Source organism: Delphinus delphis, chromosome 9 (genome assembly GCF_949987515.2).
Source record: "Delphinus delphis chromosome 9, mDelDel1.2, whole genome shotgun sequence".
NCBI lineage: Eukaryota > Metazoa > Chordata > Mammalia > Artiodactyla > Delphinidae > Delphinus > Delphinus delphis.
In genome coordinates this window covers 43,143,712-43,164,385 of record NC_082691.1, presented here as the reverse complement: position 1 = coordinate 43,164,385, position 20,674 = coordinate 43,143,712, and the positions used below count along the sequence as shown (strand labels likewise).

The window sequence follows — 20,674 nt, the reverse complement described above, 5'->3', positions numbered from 1 at the left end:
CAAGCTAAATGTCTTCATATAACTGCCATTTTAAGATCTGCCTTGGTAGAAGCACGAAAACATAAAACTACAAAATTAACTCTATCCATTTAGCATTTGTTTTACTCATTTCATAATGTAGACATAACCATTTCTCAGTTTCCCTGCTAGATACAGAATTATATCACACTGGAAAACATCCTTTTTATAAAGAGTCATGTCTGCCGGGCCCACACTCCAGTTTCAGACACCTGAAATCCTGCTCTGCACTCTCAGCCACCTGAGGGCAGGACCAGAAGGGACAGGTAGAAGTTTCAGTTCTCACATCTTAATTAGACCCAGGAAAGATCACTGCCTGACGTGATTCCTCACAGATTTGTTCATGGACTGCTCTCCTTTCAATACCCTCAAGCTTAGAGTGGAAATAGAACAAGAAACATATTTGAATTTGGTAATATTTTTACAATTAGTGAGACCCTGGATCATTTGGGAAGCCTGATTCTTGCAAATCTGTTCAAACCTGGATTCAGCCTAAGAATAGGCTCTTCTTTCTGTAAGTTTTGAAAGGTGCAGGCCTCCCTCGCTGTCTGGTAGACTAGCACGTGAACAAAGGCATAAGGGGAAGATTGGTGGAGGGGGATAGTACTGGGTAGGACTAAATCTAAGGTAGGAATTGACATTTTTACAGAAAACGTCTGTTTTTTTTTTTTTTTGGCATGTCCTCCACAGCTTTTCTTTTTTACTCATGTCTTTGACCAGTACATTCTGTTTACATCAACCTGTTCACACTCTAAATGACACTTTGACTCCAATAGGAAAGACATATAGGTATTCACCGCTTTTTTTTCTTATTAAAAATGTAGGCATGTTTAGCAGAAGGTGGTTCTGAGGGAAGCAGACAAGATTAGTTGTAGATAAGAGAGCAGACAGAGACCAGGCACTGAACATCATCATAAAGGAGAAGGATATACAGGGAGTTAGAGGAGGTTAAAATAAAAATTGAGAGGTGTTACTTGCCACTATGACCACTGCCACCTGCCTGAGGGGAGAGGAGCCATATAGCCAAAGCCTGCCAGCATGGCCCGAGACATGGACATTACATAAGGAAAAATACTAACCGTGTTGAACACTAAATCTGGAGTGAAGGGTGATGTGTGTGTGATTTTCACTCATTAAGCATTTTTCCTTGTTTTGAATGTCTTAGATATAGATGTAAACAAAAGCCATTACTAATATTTTACAGTGCCTAGCAGAGTGTCTTACATGTGATAATTCAATAAATATTTGTCTTGTTATAGGTACTTGTGCTTTGTTATAATTAAAAACATGCTTTTATGCACTCCTTTTTAAATTAGCTTTAAGCTACACCAGAGTCCTCAAAAAGGCTTTGAAATAAGAATTGTGGTCAATTTCCTAGATTAGATATTGATGAATGAGCAAACCACCCTCTTTCAAGAGAGATCAGTTATGCCACTTCTGTGTCATTTAAATGGAAACAGTCCAACAAAATAGCATAATACTGTGTCAATATTTTTCATTTCTTTTTTTAAAACCAAGCAAACCTTCATACTTACAGAACAGTAATTCTTAATCTTTGTGGGCTCACAGACCATTTTGGTAAGTGTCAATAGACAAGTTACTACTATATTGCCCTCCTGAATTCTTCAAATAAACAGGAGGAATAAGGTTTTGATGAAATTCCAGTAAAGTACTTAACTCATTATTGATTCATGCCAGGAACAAAAATAAGGCCATTTTCATGTTATAAACATGAATATAGTAACCTTCATTTGTCCAAAATAGTCAGCTATCTACATTCTCCTCTTTGTACCTTTCTAACAAGAGGTCATCCAGTATTTATTTATCCTAATGAGGAACTTCCAGTATGCTCCCTAGTGTTAGATCACATTGAACCTAGCGTCCTTCATATCTGTAAAAGGTAATCAATTTATGAATAAAATCATCTTGTATTTTCATGACATTTTATAATGTTGATCTATTCATTTAATTTTAACAATATAGGTAGGATGATACTGATCTACTTTCTGAATTAATGACTTTTAAATGATCGTAAGTATAGCATTAGTAGCAACAATATTTTATTCTAGTCAACAATTTCAAGGGTATTGGGTATGGCATGCATTTCATAAGCCTGTCAGTGAAACTCTTCAAGTAACTGCAACGGACTATTTCTCAACCATTTTGGACAAATGGAGTTCATTTTATTCAAAGAGATCAACTTGAGGATTATCTGGAAGACCCCTGAGTACGTATATTGACAATCACAGTTTTAGGGTGACAATATTATTTTTGTCTTCCTCTTTAATAAGACAGATGAAATGGAATTGTTTTTATGCTTTTCCTTGTTCAAATCCTTGGTTTAAGGTAAAATTCTCATTTTCCTGACATCATGTTTGCTTAGAAATGATTTACATGTTGCTTAATACAGTGAATGTTGAATAAGGAATTAGTGCTTACCACATTTAATGCTTATCGAAATATGTAGAAATCTGTTTATTTGAGGGACAACGACATTCCAATCTGTCTTTTGTAATCTTTGCAAATACTCTAGCAAACAGTAGGGGGAGTTCAAACTCTAGTATGAAGGTAAGATACCTTCTAGTCCAAACCACTTGTATAGCAACACAGCTATGTTTAAGACAGAATAGCTTGTGATGCTATTTTTTAAAGACCTGAAAACGTAACGTCCTTCCGTCTCCCAAAGGTTGTCACAATAAATGTTGCCTGAAAAATGGTATCGCTTTTTAATGGCACCTTTTGAATTTTCCTTTCATACGAAAGAAACCAGCCGAGTTAGATATCATTTTACTGTGCCATTCCCAGGGCTACATCTGTGAAAAATATAGCTACTTCCAATACAGTGATAAGTTGAATGACCGTTTTTCATTTCTGAAATTAAACACTGATCGCAGTCTGAGGGTAAATGAATGAAAGCTCAGGATGACACAATGGAGAGTGAGTTAGCACTGAAAAAGCTTCTAGACCAGGGACCAGCCAAACCACAACAAATGTGGTCTGCTCACTTCTTTTAAAGGAAGTTTTATTGGAAAACATCCATGCTCATTCTTTTATGTACTGTACTGTGTATTGTCTATGGCTGCGTTCTCACAATGGCAGAATGGAGAAGTTGCAACATAGACCTGGCTGAAAATCTTTACCATCTGACCTTTTACAGAAAAAGTGTGCCACCCTTGGTCTAGATATTTAATGAAGCCCTGGACAAAATATTTATTCTTCTCTTTTAAAAATTCTAGTTTTTGATATCATACATTAAAAAGACTCGCTTCAAATTTTACTGGTGAGGAAGACAAAACAATGGATTTTGAAATACATTCCATCTGAAACTAGGAAAACAAGTCAGGGAGAAAGAAAAAATCAACACACAATTTTGATTTCTTTTAGTTACAAAAATCACAAACACATTTTTTTCCATCTGCTCAAAATTAAAAAGACAACCAGCTCCTTTTTTTCTTTTCTTTTCTTTTTTTAACAAAGATAACAAGTATAAAAATCTAGTCATAAACAGCCTTCAAAGTACAATTAAAAACCAACTAGAGGGACCCATCTTTTGGAGGGTTAGTGAGTTCGGGATTAAAACACTTAAATTACCGCCATGTTGTTGATGTCACAATGGCTGCAGTGATGAGGAAGTGTGCAGCAGATGTAATAGCTAATTCCATTCTGTCGCCATCCCAACTGAACTTTACTCTCTTTAGGACACAAGAACTTGTAAATGTCTCCTTGACACTCTGAGCACAGATGTCTTCATCCCATATGAAAAGAGGCAGTTTCTATGGCAATACTGGTTAAGTGCCTATCATGCTGCACTAATATAGTGCAAAAATGTGCCTTCCATATAGCAAAAAAGATGCAGGCAACCAGTTTGAAAATTAGAGAAAGTAGAAACATACTGTATTAACACAAGCAAATTAGTTTTCCAGACAATAACCACTATAAAATACTGAACTTGAGGACTCTTCTAAGGTACTAGTACCTGTCCAGCATTTGTAGTTTGGAGAGAGACAAGAATTAAGTCTTATAAAAGGGTCTTTGCCTCTGAAATGCAGGTCAATGAAACTATCATCAATCACCAGGATGCTGAATTTATTCAGTGGGTTTTCTGCTCAGTTTAGAGTTTATCTTTATTCACTGTTAAAATTGCTTATTAACAAGTACATAATCTGACATAATGTGTATCATCAATTGAGTATACATGTTGTTATGTTTGACTATAGTAGTGTAGAGATCTTGGTATAAACTCTTCATGCGAAAATGTTACTATGGTTAACTGCAGACAGAGGCTTGCATCAGGCATCCTAACTGGCCAATCCCACCACCGTATTTTAGAGATGAAAGTGAATTATCAGTTGGTAGATTTCAGAAAGATCACATGAAACTCTCAGAATGCAGCATGTATTCAACTAAATCTCCTAGAATTCTCAAGGCTGATGGTTTCTGTGTAAGTGGTACTGTCTTGATATCTCCAGTGGCACTGTGATTTTCACTCTTAATGATGATCTTTTAAGAAGTTACAATGTATTTTAATCCATACAGTTTGAATAGCTTTGTGGCCTCTGGATATCTACAGCAAAGGTAGAAAGCTGAGACTGGTTGTTGCAGGATAAGTTATGGTTTACATGTCTGCATCTCCATCGTAGGCTAAGGTTAAAGGTTTCAGTCGGTTGTTTTGCCTTCTTTGGGGTTTCTTTGGCTTTTTGCTGTAAAGAAAAAAAAATCATTAAAATTGGGAGAAAGAAAATATTCAATTGCAATTTTTATTGTTTTAAATGAAAAAACTGGAAACATTGGTAAACCTAAATTGCTTAATTGCCTACACTGCCTAAATTCAACCTTAAAATTTGATTTTCTGGTTTTTTAATTTCTCTGTTTTATGCTCTGAATAAACTTGAAACAGAACCCTTCAAATATTTTATTATCCTGTAAAAGATGAATTGTTTAAATGGTATTCCTCTAGTACTAACAATGAAAATAATGTTATAGTATAATCATTTATATTTGTCCATAAACTTTTATAAATAACACAATTTATAATTAATAAATGTTTTAAGAGATAGTTGAATTGGGTATTATCATAATATCTTCCTCAGTAGTAATTCAATGTAAAAATCTACAGTTCATCATAAGTATACAAAGTAATGTTTGCTTATAGAACGAAGGAGAACACACTTGAGAAGATGACCTGGGGCAGCTCTGGCTCATCTTCAGAAATTAAATGGATCACATTTGGTAGTTTTTAGATTATCTAAGACTAAAGCCATGCTTATTCAGAAATTCAGATGAACACTAATGTGGAATACTTATTTGAGACATTAGATTGCTGTTCTTGGTTATGGCCAGTTGAAAGTGTTTGCTCTGAAATAGAGATCCCCTTAGATTTTGAAATATTTAAACACTCACCAAGCTAGATATATCATGGAGACAATGAAGATGAGTAACACAAATGCCCCAGCTGCTACACCATAAACCCAGGTCTTTAGTCTCCCATCTAAGAAGAATGGATATTAGTCATTAATTTACATTAGTCTGGTATATATATGACAGTCTTTAACCACAACCAATGACCAGTCACATATGACCAAGTCCTTTCAAAACTCAAAATGAATTATTGCTTAGGCATAATTAATGATTAATGCAAAGCTGCTATAGTTAGTTAGATGGTCCTTCATTAAAGATAAATTATCAATGAAAATTGAATTGAAAAGCAATGAAGTTTGAATTCAAGTTCAGATTTCAAGGTAACAGGCCTACATTTCTGCTGCTTCTTATCTGAATTTTCTTTTAAACCCAATATATGTGTAATGCTAATATAAACATTTTCTTCTGATTTTCATTCTATCTTTAGAATGGCAATTGTGAGAAAAGAAGAAAAAATAATGCAATTTCAAGAAAGTCCTACAACTTTGAGTTAATGCTGACAGGTATCTCAATGTAAACTTTGTCATTTAAATATTTTTTCCAGATGAATTGATAGTAAATATATTTAACATTTTTGGAATTAATAATCCTTTATCTAGTTTATACTTAGAGTGTGCTTTAAAACTGATTTGACAATATCCTTTGTAAAAACAGCCAAGTTTGATTAACATATAAAAGGATCTCTAAATAAATTTTTTCTACCTTTTCTATTGTATGGAATCAGGACAGGAATTTTTCTTTTCTTCCAGTTTTATGATAGGAACTTTTAAAATTTGGTTTTCTGGTCTCATTCACTTTGAACTTCTCAGTTTTATATTCTGAATAAACTTCAAACGAGTGATACTATTAATGACTTTGCCTAACCTAACTTGATCCTCACACCAACATATATTTTCTGTTGCACACATACAGCTAAACATATGATTTTAGAATTAAAATTATAGATTGGGCAAACTGACTCCACAGAGACTCTGGTTTATGCAATATTTGGAAGGCATCAAAAGCAAATTAGTACTATGAATTTTTTTTTTTGCCTAGAGCTGGATCAATTAGGGGTTCACTTGTTGGAAACAAACTAAGTTTATATTCTAATACGCTTTTTTTTTTTCTCAATTCTAAAGATTTATAAAATTTGAGTCTGGGTTCAAAATCGAAAGAGCTCTATTGGGTTTATTTGCCCTGAGAGAAATTCAACAAATATTTTTGGGTTTCTCATAAACCAAGAGCAAGGTCTAACTGTATGTTCTTAAAACATGTACCTTTTTAATATATTAAAATGTTCACTTTAGGAAAACTATATATTAAATGAAAAATGACAATAATAATATTCTCTCTTTAAAAATCAGTTTTGATGTGCGGAGATCTGCTTGGATTTTTGGTCAGGGTCAAGACTGCAAATGGCCATTTGCTGGTCCGCTGTCCTGGACACTGAGAGGAAGAGTTTCCCATGCTTACAGAAACAGGTCAGCTTCATATTTAACCACATCATCACAGGGATGATGTGGTTAAATATGAATCACCCAAATATCGAACATACTTAAAAAAAAAATTCTCAATAGTGATTCACCAGTAAGGGAAAGTGTTTTGACTAAATGCATTAAAAATGTGCTGGCTATGCAAATCGCTTCCTTCCTTTCTCATGTTTCTAACGGAGTCAGGAAGTAGTTTATCCCTGGTTTTGCCTGGAGATTTCCTTCGGTCATGAACTAGTCATCCCTCTAGGGTGTGAGAAAAAGTGTCATGATCTTAGTTACCACATAGCTCTTGCAGCACATTTTTAAGCACGAGCTTAGTTCTAGGGCTAAGCATATGGTTGAATCAACTGCAGAGAGAAAATGTACAGAGTAAGGATAGCATCTGATGAGGCTTCAAGCTTTTGTCTGTATGGGCTTCAAGTCCATTGCTAGATACATTACGAGCTGTCTGTTGAATATGACAGGTGTCTGGTCAGTCTCCAAGTTTAGACTGTCCCATCTAGACAGGAAGGCTCCATCCTTGCCCCCGTTTATCTGGTGCTAGTATAGATTCTGAGTATTTGAGTGTGCCAGCTCTAAGGGCTGGTAGAAATTGGTCTGGCTGCCAAGTATCTCCTGCATTGCTGATCTTCCTGTTTAAGGTTCAAATATTTAACACTCTGTGGCGAAATGGAAAATTCTTTAATGTCTTTATAGTTTTATTTGTTCGAGTTCTGAATGACAACACTTTTCTCCTAATATTTTCATTGTTAGATTTCTTTGTTCAATGTGAAAATAATTACACTTCTAAATTCAGGACTGAAATTAAATAATATCAATCCTAAAATTTTTCTCAAAAGTACTCATTTTTCTGAATTTTCAGCATGAGTGCTTTTTTCACAACAGTAGAAAATTATAATAATATATGGCAGTATCAACATAAATGACTATACATAAAATAATTAACTCATATGAAAATGCTTGCTCATTTTTTTAATCCTTTGGCATTGGTTAAATATATAGCTAAAGAATTCTACATCAACACTGTCTAGTCACTTCACCTGGCCCAAATGGCTGTAGAAACCAGGTCCTTCCCCGTCCTGCTGGGTTACTGGAGGGTTGGGTTGGATGTACTGCCCGACTGGTTTTCACATCTCCTCTTTTGTCCTCCACAGTGGGTATCACCACCACGGGGATAAGTGTGCATTGCTCAAGTGTACCATTGGAAGACATGACTTCAGTGTACCCTTCTTCACAACTGCACATCCTCGTCTGCAGGAGAACAAGACTTACACTGTACATGCAAGGTGATCTTTATAAGCATAACAGACCTGACTTGAAGAGCAGGCTTTAAAGAAATATTGTTCTGGGAATCTACTTCATGTAATTTGTCATAACTACGTAAAAAAGAACACACTTTTTGTCCCTTTACAGATTTATTCTAACAGTAGAGGCAAGTGCATTCAGAATTGTTTATAGTGATAAAAGGAGAGGTCCCAAAATAGAACTTTTATGCCTCAAGACATGGTTTTTTGGGGTTGGGGAATGGATTGTACCAGAGGCAGTGGGGTGACAAATGATGAAGCTGGCTTGCCTACTCTAATGAATTCACACATACCTCGCTACAGTACGAGTGGGGTTGACTACACGGTGGATTACAAGACCTGTCAGCATCAGGCTGGCGCACCACCAAGCAGCCCCCTGCAGAACAGAAAATCATATTTTGACAAGTAGCATCTCTTGCAATGATTAAAAATACATCATTGTTGTAGACTTGTCTTTGAATCCTGAACCACCTTGGGAATCCCACAGACTTTTCTGAGGGCAGCTACCTGAAATATTTGGTTGACCTTGACCACTGTATTTCGGATCTCGAGGCTCTTCTTATTCAGAGGAGACAGCATAGTACCTGCCACTCAGCAGGTGCTCGATAAGCACCTGTTAAATGGATGATTTTATAGTTGCTACTCTGAAAACACTAATTGCCTGCAAGCTATTTATCATAGTTTCTGAGACCAAGTCCAGCACTAAAAAGCAGATTTAATATTCTTTTAAAATTCTTTCTTGGTTATTCAAATAAATAGTTTTCATGTTAAGATGTCCCTTTAATTCATGTGACTATCTTGTATATGTATTTTTTTTTCTTTTTTTTTTTTTTGCGGTACGCGGGCCTCTCACTGTTGTGGCCTCTCCCGCTGCGGAGCACAGGCTCCGGACGCGCAGGCCCAGCGGCCATGGCTTACGCATGGCCATCCTCCCGGACTGGGGCACGAACCCATGTCCCCTGCACCGGCAGGCGGGCTCTCAACCACTGCGCCATCAGGGAAGCCATGTATATGTATTTTTTATAATACATATTTCTTTTTGAGAAAATCACTAATTCAGGATATTTTTAGGGTATAAGAAAACAAAGGCAGCTATAAGTGTATGTCTGCACTATTGTTTTAACTTGACATTGCAGCTCTGTTTAGTCCTCTTCTTTCTTCCTTCAAGTACAGTACCAGGTGTGCTGAAGTTGTTATAATGAAGTTTCAAGACAAGAACAGATGTCATAAAGAAACAGTATTGGTGGCATGGAAAGAACTGATAGTTTCAAACCATACTTGTTCAACTTAGGATTTTAGCAAAGCAAGATTTTTCCTTTATTTGTGGAATTGATGATCCTCTTGGAATCTAATCAAAGGTACCTATTAATTCCCTGCCTTATCTCTCTATATTATAAACAAAATATTCACAGAAAAATTGTTATGGAAAAGCAGTTAGTCATTGCAAGGCAGTTGCAGTTACATGGCCATATTGAAGTTATCATCATTAAACATATGAAGACAAAGTAAAGCAGCATCTTGAGTTTCTTATAAGGACAACTATTCATAAAATTAAAGCAATCAATCAAGCCAGATAATATACTTTACATGCTTGTCTATTTCTCATAAAGAATCTCATCTCTCCTAAAAGATGGAAGAAGAATGCATACAGAGTTTATACAGAGTTTATCACAAATCAATCATTTACACATTTTTGGGGGGGGGGTATAAAACAGCATTAGAAGGGAATAAATACATGGGATACTTATATAGAAAAGAAGTTGAAAATATGATTTCTACAGGTAAGTCTTTTAAAATTTGACTTACCTTTGCATTGGGGAATAGCCCCAATTTCAGTGTGAAAAGAGCTTTTAACATGTAGAAGAAAAGGCAGACAACTATTATTTGCATCCATATTTGGGGGGGAAAAAAAACACTGAAAACTGATAGGATCCTCTGGGGAAGCTGTAAAATACCCTCTGAAGAGTTTAAAGAAGAATGTAGACATTCATTTTCAACAGCTGAGTTGAGTGGACCACCTCTATAATGCCTTTGGGTTCAAAGCCTATGCTTCTCTTCCCAGAACTCTGTCTCCCCCTGTTGCCTCGGAGAGTGGTGTGCTTGGAACAGATTTTTCTTCCAGAAAATAACAGTGTGAGAGAGCAAAGCGTTTCTTGGTAGGTGTCTTTTCTTTGTTATAGATGTATCCACTGGGAGTTGCTATTATCAAGTGTTTCTTAACACAGATTTCTCATGTCTAAAATCTTATGTTCACAAGAATACAATCTGACATCCTGCTCTAGCTTTCATAAGGAAGAAATTAGTAATTAGGTTTCAATAAATCCAGGTAATTTAAAATTCAATATAAAAACTTATGCTTTCCAAAAAGCATATCGACCCCTGCTCCTATCATCTTACTGTAGATATTACAGTTAAATTTATAAATGGACATTACTCAAAGGCAACAAAATGCACATTACTTTTTCTCCCTGCCAGAGGGTCAAAACAATGGCAGCAAGTCAGCAGGTCCCCCTGAACAGTTAACTGTCAATACTCAGGCTGCTGCTATGCTATGGAGATTCCTATAGATTAGATCTCTACAAATACATTGTTTAAGAAGAGACATTAGATCTTTGGGTACATGGGCCTGAGGCTGAGGTTCTGTTCTGACCCTGGTTTCTTTGTAGAAAATTTGCAGGGTGGTTCACTCCATCTCTGGAGCCAGTTTTCTTCCCTCTTCAAAGGGTCTTTGGGATCCCTTGCATTTACTGGACTCAGATAAGGAAACTTCAGTAACTGTAGATTAGAGTAGATCTTGGGGGTATATTTGGGTCAAAGGAGATTCAAAAAAAGTTTTCATTTGGATTTCTTCTTTCAATGTACAATGATTTTTGACTTGGGACAGAGTAGGTAGATTGGCTGCTCATGTGCTCTGGGCTTGAGTTTTACCAATAGGTCTTCTATATTAATGAATAAAAAACTATAAATCATAGATTCCTGAATTTAAGCAAAATATTTGGATTTGTGTCATCATATTCTCTTGGCAATATTTTTGGACTGCATGTGTATTGCCTTTAAGGCACAGAAACAGAGTCAACAAAATATTGACTTTCTTAGCATGTAAGAAGTAAGTTATTAATATATAAGATTTCTAGGAAAAACAATCTGAGAATTATTTACTTATAATCATTTAGACAGTATTTTAAGTAAATTATAGCAGCAATGTCTAAAATGGCTGGGTGAGGGAGAATTTAATTGAAACATTAAACAGTAAAATAATTTGTCATTGGTCATTAGGTGTACAGCTCAGGTGTCGTGAACCCAACCACGTGTGGAATACTCCAAGAATATCTTTGTTTTCTTAATTATTTTCTTTAACCAATTACCTGTGTGTTACAGTAAGACTTTCAAAGAACAAAGAAATGGGAGGTTTACCTGTTACATTTATACCATCTGATCTCTGACACCAGACTGTTCGGGAAGAGCCCTTCCAAGCACTAGCCATCCATTTATACTCGTAACACTGTCCATCTGCAGGAACACAATAAACATTAACAGAGGCATTCTATAGGCCAGTGGAACAATCATGGAGATAGGGTATTAATAAAATATTTATAAACAATTGGAAAGGGATGAGAAGTCCATCCTGAATGATTCAAATGTCAAGTTATTATCCAGAAGTTGCCATATAAATGTTACAAAATTCCAGATACATACCTAAATTCCAACTAATTTTCTATGTCTGCTGTCATACTATCTAATGTGAACCTGGATTTTCAATTTAAGTTTATGTTTATTTGAAGTATTATAAAATATCCAACATACAGACAAGGACAGAGAATAATTTAAAAAATACTCAATTACCCATCATTCAATTTTAACTAATATTACCATTTAGTCATATTTGCTTTATTTTTGGTTGTTGATGAGTAAAAAAAGTAACAAATAAACTTGAAGTTCTATTATATTGCTTCCTTATTTGATCTCCCTCTTTGTTTCTTCAGCAATACCCAGTCTTCTGAAGTAGATACATGCATTTCTGTGACACGTTTTTAATTCTTTTAATATAAATGGAATGTAAGTATAAATATATACAACCTATAAATTATTTATAGAATTATTTTTAGGTTTTTTTTTTTTGGTCTGTGTTGGGTCTTCGTTGCTGCACGTGGGCTTTCTCTAGTTGTGGTAAACAGGAGCTACTCTTCACTGCAGTGCGCAGGCTTCTCTTGTTGCAGAGCACAGGCTCTAGGCATGTGGGCTTCAGTAGTTGCAGAGCGTGGGCTCAGTAGTTGTGGCGCACGGGCTTAGCTGCTCTGCAGCATGTGGGATCTTCCCGAACCCCAGGGGTCGAACCCATATCCCCTGCATTGACAGGCGGATTCTTAACCACCGTGCCACCAGGGAAGTCCTTTAGGCAGTCTTAAAATTTAAAAAGTATCATACTGATACCTATGATACATACATCTTTTTGAAACTTAATAGTCAATGTTATATGTAACATAAAATGTTATAAATGAAATATTTCTATGTGATTTTTTTAATGCAGACATAGTCAATTTATTTTAACTGCTACATAGAATTCCATGGTACTATCTACTACAATTTATTTAGCTATTTCCTCTATGGGTGGACTTTTAGGTTGTTTTCAACTTATGCTATTATAACAGTGCCTCAGTGGTCAGTCTTGCACAAGTCTCCTGGTGCTTCTTCAAGGTAAATATTTAGAAGGGAAATTTCTGGGTATCATTGTAGGGATAGCTGAAACTTTACTAAATACAGCTTATTCTTTTCTTTAAAAGGTGACAGTTTATATACCCACCAGCACTGAATAAGAGTTACTATTACTCTAAACCCTCACAAACATTTATAAATTCCAGATTTAAATTTCTTGTCAGTCTTGTGGGTGTGGAAAGCTATCTTGTCATTTTTAACTTGTAGTTGATTACCAAAGCTATTAAACAGTGAGAAAAATGTTTTGGGGCATTTAGATTTCCTCTTGTGAATTGCTTATGTATATCTTTTGGCTCCCCCCACCCCTTTTTTCCTACTTTGGCTCCCCCCACCCCTTTTTTTTCTACTGAAATCTATGCCTTTTCATATTGGGTTGTGGGAATTTTTTATTCTAGAATAACAATTCTCAAATTATGGTCCAGGGACCAGGGAAGACTTTGACATTCTTTCAGAGTATGTGTGTGATGATTTTCCCCTTTAACTACACACCTGGATAAGTAAGGCTGGATTTTCTTCATATACATAAACTAAACTAAGATGGCAATAGACTGAATGCAGAAGCACAGAAGAGAAGCCAGCTGTCTTCTGTTAAGCCAGATGTTAAGCCAGAGATTTGAAAAAGTGTAAAATGAGACAATGACTGTCATTAAAGTTATTTTCTTTTTGTTTTGGAAAATAGTTATTTTTCAGGAAATATTTATGGTAACAAATTGATTTATGATTGTTTTAAATTATCAAATATTTTAAAACATCAGTTGTCATTTTTTAATATGAAAAATTTTGATATATATAACTCACAGAGAAAAGCAGTTTGGGGTACTCAGCAATTTTACAAGTATGAAATTGTCTTGGAATGCTGAAAAGATTTAGGATAGTTGTTCTAGACACTAATTCCTTAAAATTGACTTCACAAATATCTTTTCTAAGTCTGTGGCTTGTCCGGTAACTTTGTTTATGATCTATTTTACAGTGTAGAAGATTCAAATTTTGATTTAAAAGAATTTTTGTTTTTCATTTTCGTTTGTGATTTTGGTGGTGTATTGGGGAGATTTTCGTCATCTTTTTTTTCTACCCAACTTCGTTTTATTAAGATTTCACAATAAATGGGAGTTGTCTGTTTCTTTAAATTTTAATGAAACTCATAATTAAAGCCATTTAGGTTTTAGTATGTGTGCATGTGTGAGAATATTTGATAGACCTGTGTTTTTAATAGTTGCAGAATCAATGGTTTAGCTTCTCTATTACTCTTGATAGATAACATTCTAAATTGTTGTCAGGTTTTTACATTTATTAGCAAAATTTTTTCATAGAATTATATTTTTAAACACTATCTTATTATTAGTAGTAATTTTGTCCTTGTTTTTTCTTCATTGATTTTGCATGAGGTGGTCTATTTTGTTAGTTTGGTCAAAAAAACAAGCTATTGGCTTTGTTGATTATCTTGTTTATTTGTTTTCTATCTCATTGAATTTGTATTTATCATGAATTTGTGTTTATCAGGACTGTATATACTCTATTTCCCTTTTTTTTTAAATTGGGTTGAAAGTCTAGCTCTTTTTATTTATTTGTTTATTTTAATTTAATTTAATTTAATTTTTTTGCGGTACGCGGGCCTCTCAGTGTTGTGGCCTCTCCTGTTGCGGAGCACAGGCTTGGGACGCGCAGGCTCAGCGGCCATGGCTCACGGGCCCAGCCGCTCCGTGGCATGTGGGATCTTCCCGGACCGGGGCACGAACGTGTGTCCCCTGCATCAGCAGGCAGACTCTCAACCACTGCGCCACCAGGGAAGCCTGAAAGTCTAGCTCTTATTAAACTTTTCTCCCTCCTATATAAGAATGTAAAGCTTCAAATTACCTTCCAAGTACTTCTGTGCTGCATCCTGCATAACATTTGATATGTAATGCTCTAGAAATGTAGCTTTCGGTTTTCACTTCTGTGTGGGCATGGGGAGAATTTCTTGGCAATTTTTACTGATTCCTAATTTTACTTCATTGTCATTTCAGGGTAAACAATTCTTTTTCTTTTCTTGGGAATTATTTCATTTATTGTAACCTCTGACCTTTCTCTCCTTTACCTACCCAGGAATATGAAATGTTTTATCTGGTTGGTAAATTTGGGAAGACTTAACTAAGAAGGTAGATAATTCTATAATTCTTGGGTTAAGGCATCTAGCTCAATTGGCTTTCATTCTAAGCATTGTTCTCCAACATTCTAAGCTTTCTTCAACTTTTCAGCAATATAGATGTTATTTTGGCTCTTATTTGCTAATATATGTCATACTCAGTTGCTTCAGAACACAAGCAGGAATGAGAGGGTTGTTTGTTGAGCAAGACATTCTCCACTAGACAACAATTCTCTTTTTCTCATTTAGATTTCTTCTGTGTTCCCAAACTAGAACATTTTAATGCTCTGTGGTTCTTGTGAATGTCATCTATTGCTTATATTGGGTGCATGGCTCTATGTGTATGTACACATATACACACAGACATATAAAGATGTATTTTTATATATGCTGTATGTCAAATTTAGACTAATCCTTACCAATACTTAGATTTATCAATTTCTGAGAATATAGTAAAATATCTCATTTTGCTGTTGCTTTGTAATTTTTCTTTCTCTCTTTTGATTTAAATAAATTGAGGATATTCTTACATTCACACATCATCAGGGTTGCTACAGGTGTACAAATAACTTGCTCCTAATCATCTCAGCCTTCTTTAGCTCATAAAACTTGGAAATATTTTTACAATATTTCATTTATGAAGGGTGGCAAGACTTTTAGTCTCTAAATATTTAGAATTCAGAATCATACCCTGAATTCTCAACTTTAAGTGATATCTTAGCAAATTTGCTTATTCAACAGAAAATTTTATATCTATCTTATACTTTCGCTTATCAACACAAAACTAAAATAAATAGATTTTATGAATGGTAGCACTCACCATCACATGATTTTGTTTCTAACATCTGCTCTGGGCACAGATGTTGATTCTCTAGCTCTTGTATAATCACTGCTCTGGAACGGACCTGTATTCCACCAAAACCTAGGTCCTCACCGTTCACACAGGTCAGCTGACACATGCTCCAGGAAGACCACTCCTTCAAATAACAGTCACCTGCAAAACACAAGTTTGTAGTTTATACCCATAAAGAATAGCCAGCCAGATTATCATTTTATGTTTAACCCGACTGAGCAGTGTTTTTAGGTATGCCAAATATCATTCATGATATTTGTAAGATTTGTATAAGTATTTAATATTTGCAAGTTTGTATGTGGTTTTGTAAGTTTGTGTTAATAGTGTTATTTTCTGAGTGGATGTTACTGAGTATAGCATATGTGCTGCTTAATGATATCAAAGGTAAACTATGGTTTGAAGGAACTTGTCCATCATGATTTCCCTTAAGTGACAATACTTGATTAAAACCTGCTGCTGTCACTCTTGTCATTATCATCATAAAACGGTTTATTAAGCACTTGGTACTATTAAAAGAAAATCGAAATATACACAGGACTTGTCTTCTAGGCGTTCAAAATTTCCAAGAGCTTGAAGTCCAAGGCTGAGAAAGCTGGTATTTATGCTTGGTTTCTGTTTCTTACCAAAGTTGTGGAGGTGGGACAGCTAACCAAGCAGCTGCAGTAGTGGCAATAATGCACACAATGTCCTCTCATCTACACCTTCAGTCAACTTCCTCCCTTTTTTTCAATTATGTATTGAAGAGTAATATACATGCAAAATGATGACACATTATAAATGCACAGATAGCTGAATGTTCACAGTCTGAATAAATACCCATGTAACCAACCTCCAAATCAAGCAACAGAGCATTCTCAGAATCTCAGAAACCCTCCTCATGCTATACATGGAATAGAACCGTATGTCCTTTTTTAATGTCTGGTTTCTTTCACTCACTTATGTCTTGAGAACCATCACATATTTATGTTGCTCTAACTTGCTCATTTTTACTGCTGTGCTTTATTTATAAACATACCACTATTTACATTTCGATTCTACTGTGGGTGGGCATGTGGAGAGTTGTAAATTTTTCCTATTATGAATACCGCTGCTGTGAACATTTTAGTATGCATCTTTTGGTGAACTTATATATGCATTTATTTTGAGTATATAACTAGAAAATAGTTACAGTTATATAGGAATTGTTGGGCCGTAGTATATCACGTGTTCATCTTCAACCATTTTCAGAACAGGGAAGATTTAATGAAATACACCTTTCTCGTATACTCATTCATTCTTCAGGACTGACTGCTTGGTGATACTGTTCAGAGGATGCAGTACATTTTCATAAACACAAATCCATAAGGGATTCTTATCACTTTAATTATTCCAGCCATATCACATGAATAATTTATATTGCCTTATATTATACTGAAGATATCTAACGTTAGCACAAAGTTACCTGGAGATCTGATTAATGAAAAAACTTCTTGTGCCAGGATTAAGAAATCCTGGAAAGACATGAATTACTGACTAACAGATACATGTATAATACTCAAGTGGAGTGATCTTTGTACACCTTTACTATAGTGTGTCATTATTACTCTGTCTAATGTCATCCTAAAATGAAGAAAATTCTAGTAAATTTTGGAAGTGCTAAGGAAAAAAGAAACTAAGAATTTTTAAGTAGTTAAAGAAAATTTTATAAATATTTATATCCCCTAGGAAATGCTACTTTAGGCTTACTCAGTTTTTAATTATGCAAGAGAAACTATTAAAAATAAGATAGAGAAACTGTCAATATGAATGTAGTGTAACGTCGCCTCAGTGACTGCAAACTACATGGAAGTAAAATATACCTTCTTACTAATAGGCTTTATCTCTGTGCTTGTATCACTTGACATAGTGTATGTTGACACAAAACTCAATAAATCTTTTAATGGTAGTCTGTGGATTATATAATTATCACTCCAGAATAATCCATGTCAAGCTTCAAAGATTTAATAACAGCAAATAAGTGTGAAGCACTGACTTGTACTAAATATATTTTTATATTTTGACCATATAAAACATTGTAATAATAAAACTACACTCTGCCTACCAAAGATATTAAGTGTCTGAAATGCATTTCCTACTTCAGTATTCTACTCTTTAAAGCTTATAAGCTCACATGCTACTAGCTTTCAAAAGCCATCATTGGAGAAAACTAGCAAGAGAGGAATGAAAATGAATAGATTGTAATTTACAAGAGAAGACCAGCCTCCTCCTGGATTTGTAATTGCTTTAATTAAAATGGTGAATTGCCTGTTCTATGCTACTATGGGATCTTGCAGTTTTTCTTCACATCGTTTACCACAGATTTCTTTTTTTTAATCTTATTTTATATTGGAGTATGGTTGATAAACAATGATGTGTTAGTTATAGGAATACAGCAAAGTGATTCAGTTGTACCCATACAAGTATCCATTCTTTTGCAAATTTTCTCATTTAGGTTATTACAGAATATTGAGTGAAGTTCCCTATGCTATATACAGTAGGTCCTTGTTGGTTATCTATAGCAGTGTGTACATGTCAATCCCAAACTCCCAATCTGTCCCTCCCTGCCTTTCTCCCTGGTAACCGTAAGTTTGTTCTCTAAGTCTGTGCTTCTGTCTTATAAATAAGTTCATTATTATTTTTTTTAGATTCTGCATATAAGTGATATCATATGATATTTCTCTTTCTCTGTCTGACTTACTTCACTTAGTATGATAATCTCTAGGTCCATCCATGTTGCTGCAAATGGCATTATTTCATTCTTTTTAATGGCTGAGTAATATTCCATTGTATATATGTACCACATTTTCTTTATCTGTTCCTCTGTCAATGGACATTTAGTTTGCCTCCATGTCTTGGCTATTGTCAACAGCACTGCAATGAACATCAGGTGCATGTATCCTTTTGAACCACAGTTTACTCTGGATATATACCCAAGAGTGGGATTGCTGGGTCATATGGTAGCTCTATTCTTAGTTTTTTAAGGAACCTCCATACTGTTCTCCATAGTGGTTGTATCAATTTACAATCCCACCAACAGGAAGGTAGGAGGGTTCCCTTTTCTCCACACCCTCTCCAGCATTTATTGTTTGTAGATTTTTTGATGATGGCCATTCTGACTGGTGTGAGGTGACATCTCACTGTAGTTTTGATTTGCATTTCTGTAATACTTAACAATGTTCAGCATCTTTTCATGTGCCTTCTGCCCATCTGTAGGTCTTCTTTGGAGAAATGTCTATTTAGGTCTTCCACCCATTTTTTGATTCTGTTGCGTGTTTTTTTGATTTTGAGCTCCACGAGCTGTTTGTAAGTTTTGGAGATTAATCCCTTGTCAGTCACATTGTTTGCAAATATTTTCTCCCATTCTGTGGGTTGTCTTTTCATTTTGTTCATGGGTTCCTTTGCTGTGCAAAAGCCTCTAAGTTTAATTAGGTCCCATTTGTTTATTTTTGTTTTTATTTCCATTACTCTAGGAGATAGATCAAAAGAGATTTTGCTGTGATTCATGTTAGAGTGTTCTGCTTATGTTTTCCTCTAAGTTTTTAGTATTCTGTCTTACATTTAATTTTCTTAATTTTATTACAGAATTAAGAAAATTCTTAATTTTCTTTTTTTGCAATATCTTTGTCTTGTTTTGGTAACAGGCTGATGGTGGCCTTGTAGAATGAGCTTGGGAGTGTTTCTTCCTCTACAAGATTTTGGAAGAGTTTCAGAAGTGTAGGTTTAACTCTTCTCTAAATGTTTGATAGAATTGGCCTGTGAAGTCATCTGGTCCTGGATTTTTGTTTGTTGGAAGTTTTTTCATCACAGTTTCAATTTCAGTGCTTGTGATTGGTCTGTTCATATTTTCTATTTCTTCCTGGTTCAGTCTTGGGAGATTGTACCTTTCTAAGAATTTGTCCATTTCTTCCAGGTTGTCCATTTTATTGACATAGAGTTGCTTGTAGTAGTCTCTTATGATCCTGTATATTTCTGTGGTGTCCATTTAACTTCTTTTTCATTTCTAATTTTATTGATCAGATTCTTTTCCCTTTTTTTCTTGATGACTCTGGCTAACGGTTTATCAATTTTGTTTATCTTCTCAAAGAACTGGCTTTTAGTTTTATTGATCTTTGCTATTGTTTTCTTTGTTTCTATTTCATTTATTTCTGCTCTGATCTTTGTGATTTCTTCTACTAACTTTGGGTTTGTTCTTCTTTCTTTAGTTGCTTTAGGTATAAGGTTAGGTTGTTCATTTGAGATTTTTCTTGTTTCCTGAGGTAAGACTGTATTGCTATAAACTTTCCTCTTAGAACTGCTTTTGCTGTGTCCCATAGGTTTTGGATCATTGTGTTTTTATTGTCATTTGTCTGTAGGTATTTCTTGATTTCTTCAGTAATTCATTGGTTATTTAGTAACATACTGTTTAGCCTCCACATGTTTCTGTTTTTTACAGTTTTTTTTACTGTAATTGATTTCTAATCTCATAGCGTGTGGTCGGAAAAATTTCAATTTTCTTAAATTTACTAAGGCTTGATTTGTGACCCAAGATGTGGTCTATCCTGGAGAATGTTTCATGTTCACTTGAGAAGGAAGTGTATTCTGCTGCTTTCGGATGGAATATCCTATAAATACCAATTAAGTCTATCTGGTCTAATGTGTCATTTAAGGCTTGTGTTTCCTTATTAATTTTCTGTCTGGATGATCTGTCCATTGGTGTAACTGGGGTGTTAAAGTCCTCCACTATTATTTTGTTACCGTTGATTTCCCCTTTTAT

General features: G+C 35.0%; 1 protein-coding gene across 1 annotated transcript in view; it reads right to left on the bottom strand.

Moving 5' to 3' along the window:
- Positions 1-720: 720 nt before the first annotated feature.
- Positions 721-20,674, bottom strand: part of THSD7A (thrombospondin type 1 domain containing 7A) — a 455,382-nt gene continuing 435,428 nt past the window's right edge. Inside the window, exons 23-28 of the mRNA XM_060020445.1 lie at positions 15,871-16,044; positions 11,630-11,725; positions 8,509-8,591; positions 7,952-8,162; positions 5,419-5,506; positions 721-4,718 (exon numbers count right to left, since the gene is read on the bottom strand). Coding sequence (XP_059876428.1) covers positions 4,634-4,718; positions 5,419-5,506; positions 7,952-8,162; positions 8,509-8,591; positions 11,630-11,725; positions 15,871-16,044 — 737 coding nt within the window. The 3' untranslated portion in view covers positions 721-4,633. The remainder of the gene's footprint in view (positions 4,719-5,418; positions 5,507-7,951; positions 8,163-8,508; positions 8,592-11,629; positions 11,726-15,870; positions 16,045-20,674) is intronic.